The sequence below is a fragment of the Mesitornis unicolor genome, unplaced genomic scaffold (assembly GCF_000695765.1).
Source record: "Mesitornis unicolor isolate BGI_N332 unplaced genomic scaffold, ASM69576v1 scaffold14670, whole genome shotgun sequence".
In the NCBI taxonomy this organism is placed as follows: domain Eukaryota; kingdom Metazoa; phylum Chordata; class Aves; order Mesitornithiformes; family Mesitornithidae; genus Mesitornis; species Mesitornis unicolor.
The window spans coordinates 70-15,991 of NW_010157688.1; the positions used below are offsets into that span (position 1 = coordinate 70).

General features: G+C 37.4%; 1 protein-coding gene across 1 annotated transcript; it reads left to right on the forward strand.

Annotated features, from left to right (window-relative positions):
• Positions 1 to 1,009: 1,009 nt before the first annotated feature.
• On the forward strand, positions 1,010 to 13,302 carry SMC1B (structural maintenance of chromosomes 1B; the record flags this gene model as incomplete). Its single annotated transcript, XM_010181032.1, has 9 exons — positions 1,010 to 1,155; positions 2,415 to 2,568; positions 3,954 to 4,052; positions 4,926 to 5,082; positions 5,844 to 5,998; positions 7,932 to 8,083; positions 8,331 to 8,400; positions 12,828 to 12,938; positions 13,192 to 13,302. Coding segments are annotated over 9 exons (1,155 nt in total), but the record flags the coding sequence as incomplete, so codon positions are not given.
• Between the last annotated feature and the right edge of the window lie 2,620 nt (positions 13,303 to 15,922).

The following is a 15,922-nucleotide window of genomic DNA, read 5'->3' on the forward strand; positions in this document are numbered from 1 at the left end:
TGAGTGTTTCTTCTAGGGCTTAATTCAGTGTTGTCTTTGTTAAAAAAATGCAGTTGCATATTGTCATTTTAATCTTGGAATAACCTATCGTATTAGGGTACTTACTAATAATTAGAAATAAGCATACTAAAAACAAAATTTGGAATTACTGTATGTACAGTGTTATACTGCATTTAGTTTATATGAAAAAGCAGCATATGACTACAGATAAAACTAGGAGCATGTGGGTGACATTCTTTAGAAAATCTTATGAGTAATAGTAAACAATTCTAGTGCTTTGCATCTTTAAGGTGCTTCATAGCCACTAATAGGCTTAAAATAATTGTATGAAAACTAATTTTAGATTTTTAGTTGAAGGAATATTGTTTCTTCGTTCATAGTGTTCATTATTCACAAGTAATTTTTTGTTTTATTAATGTGGCTTGTTAAATAAACTGTGCTTGTGGTGCACTGGAAAGTGAAGGAGAAAAGATGTGTAATAGTGCTTCAAATAAATAACAAAAGTGAAATCTAAAACTGCCCCAAAGTGGGCAAAACCCCCCACATACCTAATTGGAACTCTGTATTTTAACATTAGAAGACAGTATTTCTGATACCGAGGAAAAATTGTAGACCCTTATTCATGCACAAAAACACATCTGACCTCATGCCTGTGTGCATAATTCTTCTGAAATTTGACTTTGAGCAAATTCAGGTATTTTTGTCTTGAGAAGGATTTGTTTGTATTAAATTCTGAAGGTTCTTTGTTCAGGAGTCAGTTTTGATTAACTTGCCATAATCTTGGTCTCTGACGAGCCATGTCTTCATGCATGTAGCGTTAGGTTTACTACAGCACCCCGTTTCTGGCAACTTAGCAGTGGTGTGGGTGGTGTGTGTAAGACAGACTGTTTTCAGATTTTGTGCTGCAACACATTTGAATGTATTGTAACAGCTTTTAACTTTCTGTATAATGAAAATACCATATCATGCTTTTTGGTGAAAGGTTAAAAATGTAAATGTTTTTATGCAGGATGAGGAAAAAGGTCTTAGAAAAGTGAGTGAAATTGTGGAGGAGCAGCAACATCTTAAGGATGGATTAAGTGCTCATAAATCTGAGGTTAAAAAAACCCAAGATGAACTTGAAGATTTCAGAAAGACGGTGTTAAGTCTTAATAGGTAATTACTAATTGTAATCCGGGGAAAAAATGATTAATAACGTAACATTTAGAAGAGCTTTAGTGCTCTGATGTTTGAATTTCTTCTGTTTTCTTGTGAACGATTCATTAGAGATATGGTAATTTGCATTTGCAGTATGCGTTAAGTTAAAAGGTGTTTCTAATTCAGTATGTGGTTCCTGAAAGTAACGTGAACCAGATGATCTCATGAGAGCCAGCCCATAAACCATATGGAATAACATTATCTTATTAGCTACCTAGTGTTAAGTCTTCTTGTGATTTCTGATAAATATGTATTGACTTCTGATAAATAAGTATTAGCTTATAGCTTGATGGGGGGAGGCATATGAAGTTTGCTGGTAGTTTCATATTTTTGTTTGAGTTGTACAGTTCATTCAATGAATTAGAATTTTTTTTTTCTGATTTCAGACATTTCAGATTTCTCATTTTCTCCAGGCCTTTCAAGTGCTGGATACCTTTAACTAATACTAATTTTAGGTCACTATTTTGTCCTTACTTTTGTTCTTTTAAATCAGCTGCTTTGGGGACAGTTTATCATTTAGTTTTCTTATGCTCGTTTATTATTTATTTATTTAATGTTTAATTCTCTTAATCGCGAATCTTCTTTATGTTTAAAAAAAACCCAACGTGTTGGCAGAGTATGGCTAGGTAAACTTGCAGAATTTTATATAAACTCATAGATTGCATGCCTAGTAATTTTAGTGTGTAATTTTAACAGTATAAGATTTTTCTTAAGTTTCTGCCTTACTTAGTAATTTGATGCTGTCAAAGGAATTTGTTGCAAAGAATCAAGGTGTATTTCAAGTACAGTAACCATAAAAGATACTTGATTAAATTTGAAAATGATACAATCTCTGTACACGTTTTGCAGAGCTGAACAGAACAGAGTTTAGCTGTAGTTAGGAAAGGTGGATATTTGAACGTGCTGTAGTGTGGACTTGCAATAGATTGAAACTACGTCCATGCTACTAGCATTTACCATGCGATAAAGAGTTAGCACAGAGTGGCAGAGTGTTAGCTTGCATGCTAGAATACTGTGTGGTTCCCAGCTCCCTCTTAATTTAGGAGAATGAAGGGGATGGAAGACGTTAAGTACCATTTTCCATTACCTTTGATGAGGATTACAGAGGAAAAAGCTCTCTTTGTGCGTGGTAACTGTTTTTCATGCTGTGTGGGTGCAGATGTCACTGGCAGTGATGCTGCTGCTCTTTAATAGTTTTGCGCCTTTTGTGTATGTAGGGAAGCTACAAAATTACAAAAGGAAGCTACAGCCATAGAAACCACTCTGGAAGCGAAAAGATTAAGACGACATAATATGCTTCTTGAATGCAAGGTCCAGGACTTGAAAATAAAGCTCCTGTCTGGATCACTGTATGACATCAGTGAAGTAGAGGTACTTAAAATGTTTACAGAAGATAGATATCACAGAAGAACAATTACGCAGTCTTGAATACTCATTTTTTCCTTACAGGACCATTTGTTTTACATAGCAGTGTTAAAATAAATACATTATTTTCAAGTGATCAAGCCTTATCCATTCAAGAGAAGGATTTTTGGTTATTTTATGTTGTTTGCAAGTATTTTTGCATGTGCTTGAAATTTATTCCCATGAAATATGTAAAAATGCTGTGGTAAGAGAAGATTGGTGTGAAGGAGTATTCTAGATATACGTAATCAAGGGGGCATACAAGTGTCAGTTCAGAACTGTAAATAAATATAGCATGTGCATTGGTTGAGATAATATTTGGTTAATCATCCATAATAGAAATGCCATCTAAAATCATCCTTTTGTCTTCAGTAGATGTAGACAGTCACAGAAATTGGGGATGAACTAAAATAGAAATACTCCTGCTATTAGAGGATTGATCCTCGTTATTCTTTTTATCACTCCTTCCTCTTTTTCTAGTGTATGTTGTGTAAGGAGAACTTTCTCCACTGCTACAAAAGGGAAGAGCTATGGGCTTTGAAGGACTTGTAACGAGTCTGTGAGTTTGGAAGGAGTCTTGCAGAACCCATCCCTTAGAAAAGTACTTTTTTTGGAGGATAGGTAGGAATGAGTGCATCAGAATTAAAAATGAAGGCAGTGAGGTATGCAGTCTTTGAAAGGAAAAGACATGAAGTGATAAACATCAGAGTATGTAGGCAGCTGAGCTGTCGCTGTTTGTGAGTAAGGAAGAGATGAAACCAAGGAGGTGGGCAGAAGGAATAACAACTTAGATTCCTCATTAATGTCACTGAGAAGAGCAGTCAGATTTGGTTCTGAGAAAGAATCTTGGTGGGAAGGGGACTGAGACTGACATGCAGCACGTGTTTCATTCAGGGAAAAGTACTTTTTGAAATCCAGGCTGCAACATGAGGAAGATACTCTGCTTATGCTGTACAGAACTGAGTGGAAGAAATGCCAAAAATTAAACATTTCAAAGGCTTTCCGTGGAAGATGAATGAATTATCATGGGAACGTAAATCCTTTCCAGTCAGAACATTTACACTATGCACACTGTTCTAAATATATTACAAATACATTACTTCTGCTTTCCTCTTGCCTTCAGATGTAATTAGCAGATGTTTTCAACTTCATAGAAAATATGCATTTTTAATTAGACTCATGAGATCTTAACTGTTAACTCTGTTTTGGCTAGGGGAGGAGCAATGGAGTAAGTTTACCTAATACCATGTTACCACAGTCTCCTCACTTCATATCCTTTTAATGTATGGTTTTAACAGTTTAAAAGTTAACTGTGTCATATTTACGAACTGAGATGTCCTTCATATTTGTAGCTAGGAACTGAAACAGAAGACACTGAGACTACATCAAGTATCTACGAAAGGGAAGAAGCGATTCAGATAGACTACAGCAGCCTAGGAGAAGATCTGAAGGTAATTTTGCTTGAAATTTAGATAATCAAGTTTTTTTACTTCTATATAAAATACATTATTCGTTGAAATTATTTATTCTTCATGCTAGTCTTTAAATGAAACTTACTAAAAACACTGTTAAGTGTGTGTCTCTGTATGTGTGTGTTTTGGTTTTGCAGTTATTCGTACCACCTAATGTTTGGGATTTCTGGATAGGTTAGTTTCCCAGAAAACTATATTTAATTTAAAGCTCACCTAAATCATACAAATAAAATGGAAATGTATTTTTTTTTCCTTCCTCTTTTACCTTTTGCCTTTAAGTTCCAACACTATAGGTTATGACACTAGAAACCAGTGATTGCCTGCCAAGGGGGTTATACCACCTCTCTGTAGTATTTTCAGAGACTGAGACTTGCCATACTTCTCTCTGTAATGCTCTGCTGAGAAAACATGACCTTAGAGTTTTTTGTATTTTTTTTCCTTTTTAATCATAAGGAAGATAGGTAAATGGCAGAGGCAAGGTACAGAGCAAGGGACAAATCTGTCATCATTGGAATTTGCCTCAAAGAACTCATCAAGAACCTGTCTTCAGAGATTTTATTAACAAATCAAATCGTGAAGTCCACCTCCTGTGTTGTATTTTAACCCAGACTTCCAGGGTGAAGGGAGTCTGTTGTCTGTTTTTAAAGGTCTTGTGGAGCAGTGTGTAGGACTTAGTAAATTTCTGCTGAGAACTAAGACTCTGGGTGGAGTTTTTTTGTTGCGTTTCCAGTTAAATCTATTAGATGAGTGGGGTACTTCCTCCAGAAACCATGAGTGCTTGCCATGTATGTTGAAATGTCTTGGCCTAAAAGCAAACTTCATTACTTTAGTATTTTAATTTTTCTTCTTTAGGACCTGGACTCTGATAAAGAGATAGAGGGTCATCTGAAGCAGATGCAGCAGGAAATAAAATCTAAAGAGAGTACTTTAATGAAGACAGCTGCTCCAAACCTGAGAGCAGTAGAGAAATTACAGATAGCTCGGGACAAGTTCCAGGAGTCAGCAGATGGTAACACACAGCCTTTCATGTTCACCTCTTTTGTGACTGAGAGAGTTTTCACCCTAATTGAAATTCCTCTTTCTGGGGTTGGTCCTGCTGACTTTGCTTCTTTAAGATATGAAGGTATTAAGGTATTTTTTTTGTGCTGAAGTGTTTATCCCCAGTTGTCTTTTAAATTATATGTAAACAATCTATTAACATACACTTTACTCTGCAGTAGTTCATTGAAATACAGTTTGGTTAGAAAGATACTTTGTTGGCCAATGATATCATAAAGTATTTTTACTTGTTTTATAAAAATTGCTTTAATCATAATTATTTTTTTCTTAAATAATTGAAGGAACATCTGTACAGTATAGAAGTCAAACATAAGCATTACTGCAAAATTATTGGTGTTCTCAAAGAGCATTGCAGACATTATCGTATTAAGAAAACCAAGGAGTTCTGAGGCTGTAACAGGTAAATGCTGGTGCTGCTTAAGGCTACCCAGCTTATAGAAGGAATTAAAATTCTGTTCATTGCTCCAGACAAATGTGGCATAGAGCAGATTGAATACATCCCAACTTTTCAGTTTTGGAGGCTTCCATTTCAGATCTGGAAGAAAACTCCTAGTATTGGTGGGCTCCTTGTATGTGTATTGGAACCTTTTTCTGCACTAAACCATTTTCTGCAGTTTTCCTCGATGCTTGTTAAGGTACATAATGTGTATTTGTTCTGTGTTTTTGCTTAGAGGGTTATTATGGAATAATTTCAGCATTTTTTTTTCATAGCTTTTGAGACCAGCAGGAAGGAGGCCAGAGTATGCAAGCAAGAATTTGAACAGGTGAAAAAAAGGAGATACGAGCTTTTTAGCCGGTGCTTTGAGCACACCTCCGTAGCTATTGATCAGATCTACAAGAAACTTTGCAGAAGCAGTAGTGCTCAGGTATGTCTTAAAAGGCCTGCTTGACGCTTTGGTACCTACAACAAGAGAACTTGGTAACACCTTTAGTTTTCAAAGACCATTTCAGTCCTGAAGAAGATAATTACACAAATGATGAGGACTTCAGAATTTCAGGGGCAGAGGAGGAATGGGTAATATGCCAAAGCATGCTTGACATTAGACAGATAAATATGATCTGAAGTGTTAACAGAATTGGGAACTACTCAGTTTGGGTTAGTTTTACTCTTTGCATTTAGCAGATTTGTAAATTATCATGGCACAAATGTGAAATATATGAGAGTTCTTAATTTTAAAATAACTGGTTTATGGATCTAGTGATGCCAGTAATAAGTGTTAGTATGACTAAATCTAAAAGTCATAAATCACTGTTTGAGAGCTAGTGTTCAGGTTTTGAACCTCCTTATACGCCACTTAAATAAATATTTTTAAAAGATATACTTAGTATGTTGGCAACTTTTAAGAAACTTGTAGAAAATTTGTGTCACAATTGCACTAACCTTTTCTAATGTTCCAGTATTAATGTGGGAAGTAGAGAGGAAACTCCCCAATGCTTTCGTTACATCAAATTCTGTGGATGGTTGAATGTTTAAATGGCTCAGGCTTCAGCTCATCTGTCTTAAACTTTAGATTTTTTGTTTTCCCTAAGATCCAAATATTCAGTGAACACACTAAATATCTTTAAATGTTTCCTTTCTGCTTGTAGTTTGGACAGAATAATAAAGCATTTCTTTCCTCATGATTACTGGGCACATACCTTCTCCCCTAGACTAAATATTAGGCAGGTCTTGACTATGCATCACTCTGAAACAACCCGTATTTTCCAACTGCATTGCCAAAAATAAGTATTTGGGTGCTTTCTTGCTGAGGTCTGTGATACTGTGCCTTGATTTGAGCCACAGTGGTTAACCTGGACAAGAGATAATCCTGTGATTAGCTGGGAAACTAAAACTACCTAGTAGATACTAACATAGTAGCTGAAGGAACTTGGTCTAATTGCACTGGAAGAGAAATGATTGCTCTGTGTGTGGTGATTTGCTCTGATTAGCTCCGAGTTTTCCCATCAGAGGAGGTGACCTAGGTTGCAGCTTGAATAGATGCTTTTTAAGCAACCTTAACCATTTTTAACATTAACATCTCTTAATAATAAAATTAGTATTTCTTTGTATTACTGACATTTATTAATAATGCGTTACTGTGCAGTCCAAAAAAGAGAAGCTTTTATAGAGATTCTGGACTCAGAACATTTGTGCACTGAATATATTGCTCAGTAAAATTTATTTCATCAGCACATTGCGTGCTAGAAGTACTTTAAAAGAAACTACTACCTAATAAGTGGTACATGCTCAGATGCACTGCTGAGTTCGCCACCGGTTCTCTTCCATTCTTCTGTGGAGAGACAAGTGTCGTTCCTTTCATATCGTGATAAGCAAAGAATGTATGTACCCTCGTAAGCTGTGAGATTACTTCTGCTAACAGTGTCCATACATCTGAAAACTTCCTCTTGCACAGATGTATGCAATGGCATAGAACTGGGAGTTGCATTGTGAGATACTTGACATGTTTCCAGCCTGAAGAACATTATAAGAAGAATGACAGGCACGCTCCCAGCAGAGAAGAAGAGGAAAATATGCGTGCCTCCAACAAAACAAAGATTGTAAATAGTTTGTAAATAACAAATATGTGGAGCCATTTCCTAAATGGGCTTGTTAGTTAGCCTCCTAGAGCACGGTTCATTAACAAAGGCATATTCCCTGGAAAATTTTATAGTGCTGCTCTTCAGTAGAGATGAGCAGGTGTTTCCTACAAAGGAAGCTAAGTTACCAGTTTCAGCACTAACTCAGTCAGTGTTTAAACCTAAAAATTACCCATCTTAATTCTATAAATGTCACTGTTAATGAAATGTATCCATTTCCAGGCACTCCTTAGTCCTGAAAATCCTGAGGAGCCTTATCTGGAAGGGATTGGCTTTAACTGCGTGGCTCCAGGAAAACGCTTTATGCCAATGGACTGTTTGTCAGGAGGTGAAAAATCTGTGGCAGCTCTGGCTCTTGTGTTTGCTATACACAGGTAAAAGAAATATTAGGGTATTTATTATCCAAATATGTGGCTGAGTAAGTGGCAGAAAGATAGTGTTACACTGACAAACGTAAAAACAATCTGCTAATAAGAGTAACCAAACACTTACTGAAGTCCTTTATTCTTTACCTGCCATTACTTTTTATAAAATTTTATGATAAAGTGAATCTGAAAAGTAAATAGAATGTTTATTAACATTTTCGTAGCTCAATACAAAATACTGTATTTTCTTCTACAGTTTTCGGCCAGCACCTTTTTTTATTTTAGATGAGATAGATGCTGCCCTGGATAACACAAACATTGATAAAGTAAGTTGGTCCCTTTCACCTTAGCCTTTTATTGACAGTATAGTGATAACGTTGTGTAGAAGAATGGCTACTTTCATTACAGGTTCTTGGGATAAAGCAATTGATTACACTGTCTTAACCTAAAATAAAGATGATTTAGAACTGAAGTAAATGATTGTATGACATGTTAAAGTAGGGCTGGGTTTGAATTCATGAATCTAAGCGCGTTTTAATCAGTCACCAAAATGGAAAGTCATTTGGCCACGTGTGACACAATCTGACCTGAAGGTCACTTGTGAGTTGTTTGGCTGGAATTTTCAAGGCCATTGAGTTCCCTTACATCCCTTATGCCAGAGTTTGCTTGGAAGGTACACCTGTAGTGGACAGCTGGGGAAGCTCCACTACTTGTGCCTGCCAGATGGATTCCTTCTGAGAGATCACTGATTCCATGTGGCATTGTGAAAAGTGTTTTCCTGAACACTTCCTTAAAAATTCCTTGGGATATGGGTCCATGAGGGATGCCCATCATTCACTACTTCTCAGCAGATGATGTGCCCCGAGTTTTAGCTTGGTTCAGTGTGTTTGAGATTAGACATAATGGGACTGCAGTTAAAATAAAGAAACAGGCTTTAGGGTCTGGCTCTCAATTCAAAAGAATCATAGAATCATTTGGTTGGAAAAGACCTTTAAGATCATTAGGTCCAACTGTAATCTGTCCACTACTAAACCCTGTCTCTTAAACACCCCATCTACCCATCTTTTAAATACCTCCAGGGATGGTGACTCGACCACTTCCCTGGGCAGCCTGTTCCAATGTCTGGTAACCCGTTCAGGGAAGACATTTTTTCAGATAACTAACCTAAACCTTCCCTGGTGCAACTTGAGTCAGGAAAGGTTTCTAGAACACCTATACCAATGCCTACTCCATCCACCACACAGAGCAAAACAATCCTTTTTGAATACCCTATATTAAAAGCAAAAGTGCTATAGGAAAGATTGAAACTCTATAAATCAATATAACCTCTGATATGAGTAGAAAATAACAAGATTTAGTTTTCTCTGTTCCTGCAACATATTTTTACTCTGCTTTGTTATGTCCTGTTGTCCAAATAGCAGACAGAACAGACAACTCTGAGGAAGAAAAATAAATCAATCCAAGGTACTCTCTTAGACAAAGGCAATTTACACCTGACTTAAGCCTCACCTTCATAGAATCATTATGGTTGGAATTACATGATCAGAAACAAGATTGCACATCAAGTGATCACAGAACACCTCTGTGGGCTAAGCTTTTTGCAAGGATACTTTTCTGTTTATTAGTCTTTCACTCAGGGCCACTATGACTTGACATAACAGTTGAAGATGACGTGTTCTGGTTAAGTATCGGTATTGTATTTTCTGGATGTTATTCTTAGTTCTAGACTCAAATGTATCATGGCTGATGGCTAAGAGTTACCCAGGCTGCATCCAAGTTCTCCTTTACTGTCTTTCTTGTCTGCTATTACACAACTTAATGGTAAATTTCACATTTTTGCCTTTCATCAAAGCTGCAGTGTATTAGGTGATAAGTACTTCCTGTCTCTGAAGACTTCTGAGGTGGTCTTTTGGATACAAATGTAAAACTCTCCATGGTTCTGTCTGGAGCTGGACAGGACTCCCAGATCATGCCTAACAAAATTGCTGGTCATTACCTAGGTAACTTTAGTTTATCCACGTAAGTTCCTGTTGCAGTTGTAGGTGCACCAGTTGTGAATTACATACATATACTCTGAAGTTCACAATTTCAACTTTCCATAGAGGCTACAAATGATGCATTAACACAGCTGCTAAGAGACACAGTCATGAGGCACTTTGCCACAGTTTGCCTTTCCGAGTGTCATGGTTTAGGGCTGGGCTGGCCACTAAATCCTGGAGAGACGCTCTCTATTAACCCCTCTCCCCTCACCAGAAGGGAAGAGAAAAGAGAATAAGGGAGAGAGACTTTACAGGTTGGAAAATAAAACTAACAGATGTAATGAAACAATAATACTACAGGATAATAATGTAAATAGGAAATAATGAAATATATACAAATATGTACAAATATATTTATATAAAAACAATGTAAAATCCTCCTCCCATGCCCCCCCAATGACAATTACATCACCAGAGGCTCTGTAGAGCAGGGCACTAGTAAAGTCCCAAACTGGATGAAGCAGCAGGTGGGAGCAGGATGCAGGAATTGGATTCAGGAACACACAGATCAGGATCGGAGGCAGACGAACTGGCAGGGTTCTGCTCAGACTTCGGCCACTGCAAGAGCACGGCAAAAGCAGGTTGGAAGGAAGGGTCAAGACCCTCGTGATCCCTTGGCTTTATACTGAGTATGACATATGTGGGATGAAATACCTAGTTGGTCAGTTTTGGGTCCGCTTCTCCCCGTAGGTGCAGATACGGCACCCATGGTGAGACAGTGGCCTTGTCATTACCACTTGTAGAAGTACACACTGTCTGGAAAAACATGCCGTTAGTTTCAGCAAGTTCGGCCACTTAGAAGAGACTGAGCTGAAAAGTAAAATCACTAAATAGAAAATTGGTTCTATTTAGCTCAAACCAGGATGCTGAGTAGGCTCATTCTGACACAACTGGCAGAAGAGATGTCCACTTTGTACCTCAGAATATGTTAAGCGTCATTCTTTTTCAAAATACTATGAACAAAGAGTAGCTGATTTTTTAAATGCAACTGGGTTTCTCAATTATGACGTTTCAAATCTGACTGGTACGCTTTTCTTCAGGTAAAAATAGCATTCATAACCCATTGTTTTCAAAAGATGGTCCTATTAACCATTGTTAGCCAAATGGTTTCTAGCCTTATAACCTTCAATTGATAGTATTTTTATAGTTTGAAAGTATTATATTTCATCTAACACATTTGCAACAGTGTATTCAAGAAAATACACAACATTAATGCAGGGAGCTTAAGTATTGTAAGTTCTAGTCTAATGTATATTTATAAAAATAACATCCATAAATACCACTTTATGGCCAAAGAGCTATTAAACTTGGATTACATTACACATTAGGGCTAACCCTGAAATTGCCTTAGTAGCCTACATTAAGCCTTCAGTTGAGTCGTTGGGGTCTTACCTGACTGGGAAGTTACACTGAGCTTCCTGCTGTGAAGTTGAATTGGGCTTTTACTTGTTTTGTAACCGTCATGGCTAGAGATGCCCATCCCTCCTACAGCTGGGGCTTACAGGCTGTGCAGCCCCTGGCCGTAAGGTCTGGCTTGGCTCACTGCACTTCTGCCTGCTGCTCCTGTAAGGAGATGCAGCATGAAGGGCTAGGGGCAGGATTGCCAACAGGGCCGCCCTCTCTACCTCGGCAACGTGAAGCAGGCAACCTGTGACACAGGCTGGGATGCAGAGGGTGCTTAGAGAGCAGCTGCCCATGTAAGAGAGTGACAAAAGAATGGTTTCCTAGAAAATTTCTTTAACTGGCTTCAACATCTGTCTTAAGTACTGTTATCAGGAGAGTTAGATTATTCTTTAAGCGGGTGTGAAAAGTATCTTAAGTTGCAGAATGAGCAAAAGCAGAATTGCAGTAATCTGCACGTGTAATTCACTTAATGTTTTCCTGCTCCCAGGGTCTTCCATATCTCTTTCCTTATCTGTAAGATGCAGTTGTTACTGGAAAGCACTAAAACCTCCAGAGAAAGGAATTAATACTGCAAGGGAGCAAAAATGATACATAGAAAAACATGTTGCTAGTACTCACTAGTACCCAGGTTTTATGCTTAGAACTAAGTCTTCTTCTCCATTCTTTCAGTTTAAGGATTTACTAAAGCAGATTTCCAATAATTTACTGTAATTATACCATAAAATTAATATGAATTATGTAACTCACTAAAAGTAGTTCTTCCTTTAAAAAAAATTACTTCCATCACATGTAGATATTACTGTGCAGACAAAAGCCTAATTAAAAATGTAATGGTTTTCCTTTGTTCAGCATTTAATTTGAATTGTGGGATACTGCCTTATTCAGTCACCAATTTATAACTTAATATTTGTACCTTTATTTTGCAGATAATTGAAAAGAATGTTGCTGTCTGCAACAAACCAATATGTATTTAAGACCTTAGTATACAGCCAGAAACCTTTTCATACTTCCTTTCCTTATTCAGGGATTTCCACCTTCCTCTGAAGTTACATTAAGTAAAATGTTCTTCATTGGCAGTTGCCTTTCTTACGTGTTTTCAAAAAGCAGCAAATCTGAAGGGTTGTCTTAAGAACATGCAAAGTATCTGTCTTAAGACTGTTTTAGTTCTTGTTTTATCCTGTTTATTTCATAACTGAATTACTGCATTCTGCAGCTAATGCAGTTCAGGTCTTTCCTTTTCATTCCCTAATTAGAGTGTGATTTAAGTCTGCCAGAACTAACTTACTGAAATATTTGGCTTCTTTCCAAAGGTATCAAGTTTCATTAGAGAATTAGCACATGAACGGTTTCAAATGATAGTTATTTCTCTAAAGGAAGAGTTCTACGCCAAAGCAGATGCATTGATTGGAGTGTGTCCAGAGGTAACAATTAATTATTACCAAATTTTGTTAAATGATACACCCTGGTTTTTGTTGAAGTACTGATTTACCCTTAAGTGTTACTACAGTGAATCATGTACATAGTTATGTCGCTGGATTTGAACTGCTTTGTGTTCAGAAGTAACTGCAAGTACTGGCTCAAAGATCACGTTGGTAACTCAGTAATAGTCATTTATGAAATGCTTATTTTGGTTAACAGCAATGTCTTAAATTATACGATCCTTCCTCCTCTCAGCATGACGACTTTGTGTTCAGTCGAGTACTGACTTTGGATCTTACCCAATATCCAGACAGCACCAACCAGGAAAGAACAGAGAAGCGCAAACACAGTTCCATTTCAGAATAAAGCACAGATGATTTCAGGGCCAGGTGACGATGACAACAACTGTGTTTACAATGGACTGTTACAAATCTGAGTTTGAATGTTGCTATTAGAAATTGATAGAGAAATGTTTACCTTTCAAAGGAAGTAGTTTTCTAAAATACTGAAGGAAGAAACTGCTATTCACTGATCTAGTTTTGTTAACAAGAGATTGCCGGAGGTTATTATTGAAGTGTGCACATTTTGGTAAGCAAAGGTTTCTCTCCAGGTGCGTTGAGGAAGGGGTTGCCTTTAGATGAAGGATTACAGGTTCCCATAGACAGAGTTACAAAGAATAAGCCTCTTGCTTTTCCTTTGCAAAATAATGTATTTAGCCATATCTCTGGTGCACTGTTTAGATGTATGCTACAACTGCTGAAGACCTTTACAGCCTGCCTCTCTTGTGTTGCAGCTGCATCTATTTGCCTTGGGATAAAAATACTTTCTACTTTTTTAAAAACAGCAAGATACTGGAATCTGGCCGTTATCTTACGTGATTTTTGTGATACCTAGTAAGACCTAAGTCTTCCACTGCAACCTTATGAAAGTATTAGTTAACTTCAGAAGAGCTCGTGATATATCTCTATAGGTGTGATGTAACCTGGAAAAATTTCACCTTTGAAGTGTTCCACCCCACACAAAAGTGGAAAGAATAAAATGTGTCAGTCAAGTGCCATACAGTGACCAGCCTTAGAAAAAAGTTGCTGGTTTGCAGCTGAGATTGATATTACACAGCTGTCCCAGTAAAGTCAAGTTTATTTTGATGGCCATGCTTCACCGAAGAAGAACAGTTAATGAAGCTGGTTACAGAATACTGTTGAGAGCTTGCACCACTTCAAGTGGCTTATGTTTTACCCGCTGAAGACCTTTATTTGGTTTATGGTTGTTCATAATAATTGTATTCTCTTAGGTTCATCGCTTGGCTTCCTTTTGTTCACTGTGCTGCTTATGCGCGTCTGCCTTGTAATGTGTTGCTAGTTCTGTGCTTGTTGCGCACAACTGATGCTGTTTGGATGTGCAGGGTTGCTGTGTAAAGAAGGAACGACATGTGAGCAGTAGGTAGTGTGTTCCTGGGGGAACATTTCAACAACATAAATGTGCCCACACACTGTAGACAGATGTTTATCAAATACTTACACTGCTGCCACAGTTTGTTAAATAAACTTACTTACTCTGAGTTAAGTCATGAGTTTGCATCAGTCCTTTAATTCAGAATCCATTGGCAGATGTGGAAATACTTATAGTAGTGTGAAGGATGAATAGAAGTGCAGCCTCTGGTGATTTTCAAAGATCTTGACCATACTGTGTATTGCAAATACATAAGTTTTGGGTTGGTTTGTGGTTTTTTAATCATTTGCTAGAAATATCTGGTTGAAACAGAAGAATACAGTAAAGAATTGAACAGCCTGAAAAATGGTGAAAGCTACATGTTTTAGCTACTCTTTTAGCTTCCATTTTACTTTAAGTAATTTATTGCAAGAGTGTATGCCATCAGAGATGTTCTATCAGCTTCACTGCACCACTTGAGCAGAACAGGATAATAAATGGTCAACAAGTTTGTTTTCTTCTTTGTTTCTTCTCTCATTTAAAAAAATGAAGTAGAAAAAAGAGCCGTCTACAGTAGAATCAGCACATCATCATTTATGATGCCAATTTGTGTAGTTAGTTCTTTCACAGTACTTGGGCAATAATTTGAACAAGGCCTTAAACAAGTCACTCTCACTTAAGAGACAAATGGAACAGACAAGTTTCAGGTTCTGTCCCTTGTAACGGTAGATTGCTGCAAGGCAATCCCACCCCTAAGATGACCACAATACATTCTTTGGTTGCGAGGGAAAAAACCAAAACCATAACTAGGTATTTCTAACTTCTTCTTGTGTATGTTAGGAATTAAAATAACCCCTTCCTTACTCATCTGCCCTTCAGAATACAAATAAATGGCACTTGAGACAGGGGAGGCAGTTGTACAAGCTGCAGCCCACCAGTGTCTACAGAACAGAAGAATGAGCAAAGCTAGGTGTAAGTGGACCCTTACCAAAGGGAGGCGTGATTTCCTAATGTGGATCTGACTTCAGGCACAAGATAAGGTGCTACGTGACTTTAGGATTGGGCTTAAATAATTGCAGTAATCAGGATCATAAATAGCTGAGCTCATCTAATTAACTTTGCTGCAGCTTGAAGCAACAATTTAAGTGTTCTGATACATCAGCATCCAAAGTAACATGACTGATCACTTCTCAGAACAACCAATTCATGCTGATGAGAGAAGCAAATTTTAGAAGTTAGGCTTGCAGATAATGCTATATGCGATGCTAAAGAGACTTTTCTGAAGTGACGTATGAATAAATATAATCTCTCCAAAGGGTGAGTAAGGTCTATATTCAGGCTGCTTTTGCTTTTGATTTTTACCTTTTAAAAAACATAGCTGAAACCTTAAGAACACATACTTGAATTCCTTAGCAATTATACCACATACTGTCATGGTATAAACCCAGTGGGCAACTAAGCACCACATGGCCACTTTTTCACCCCTCCCCCTGGTGGCATGGGGAGCAGAGACTACAACGAAAGGCTCATGAGTTGAGATAAGAACAGGGAGGAATCA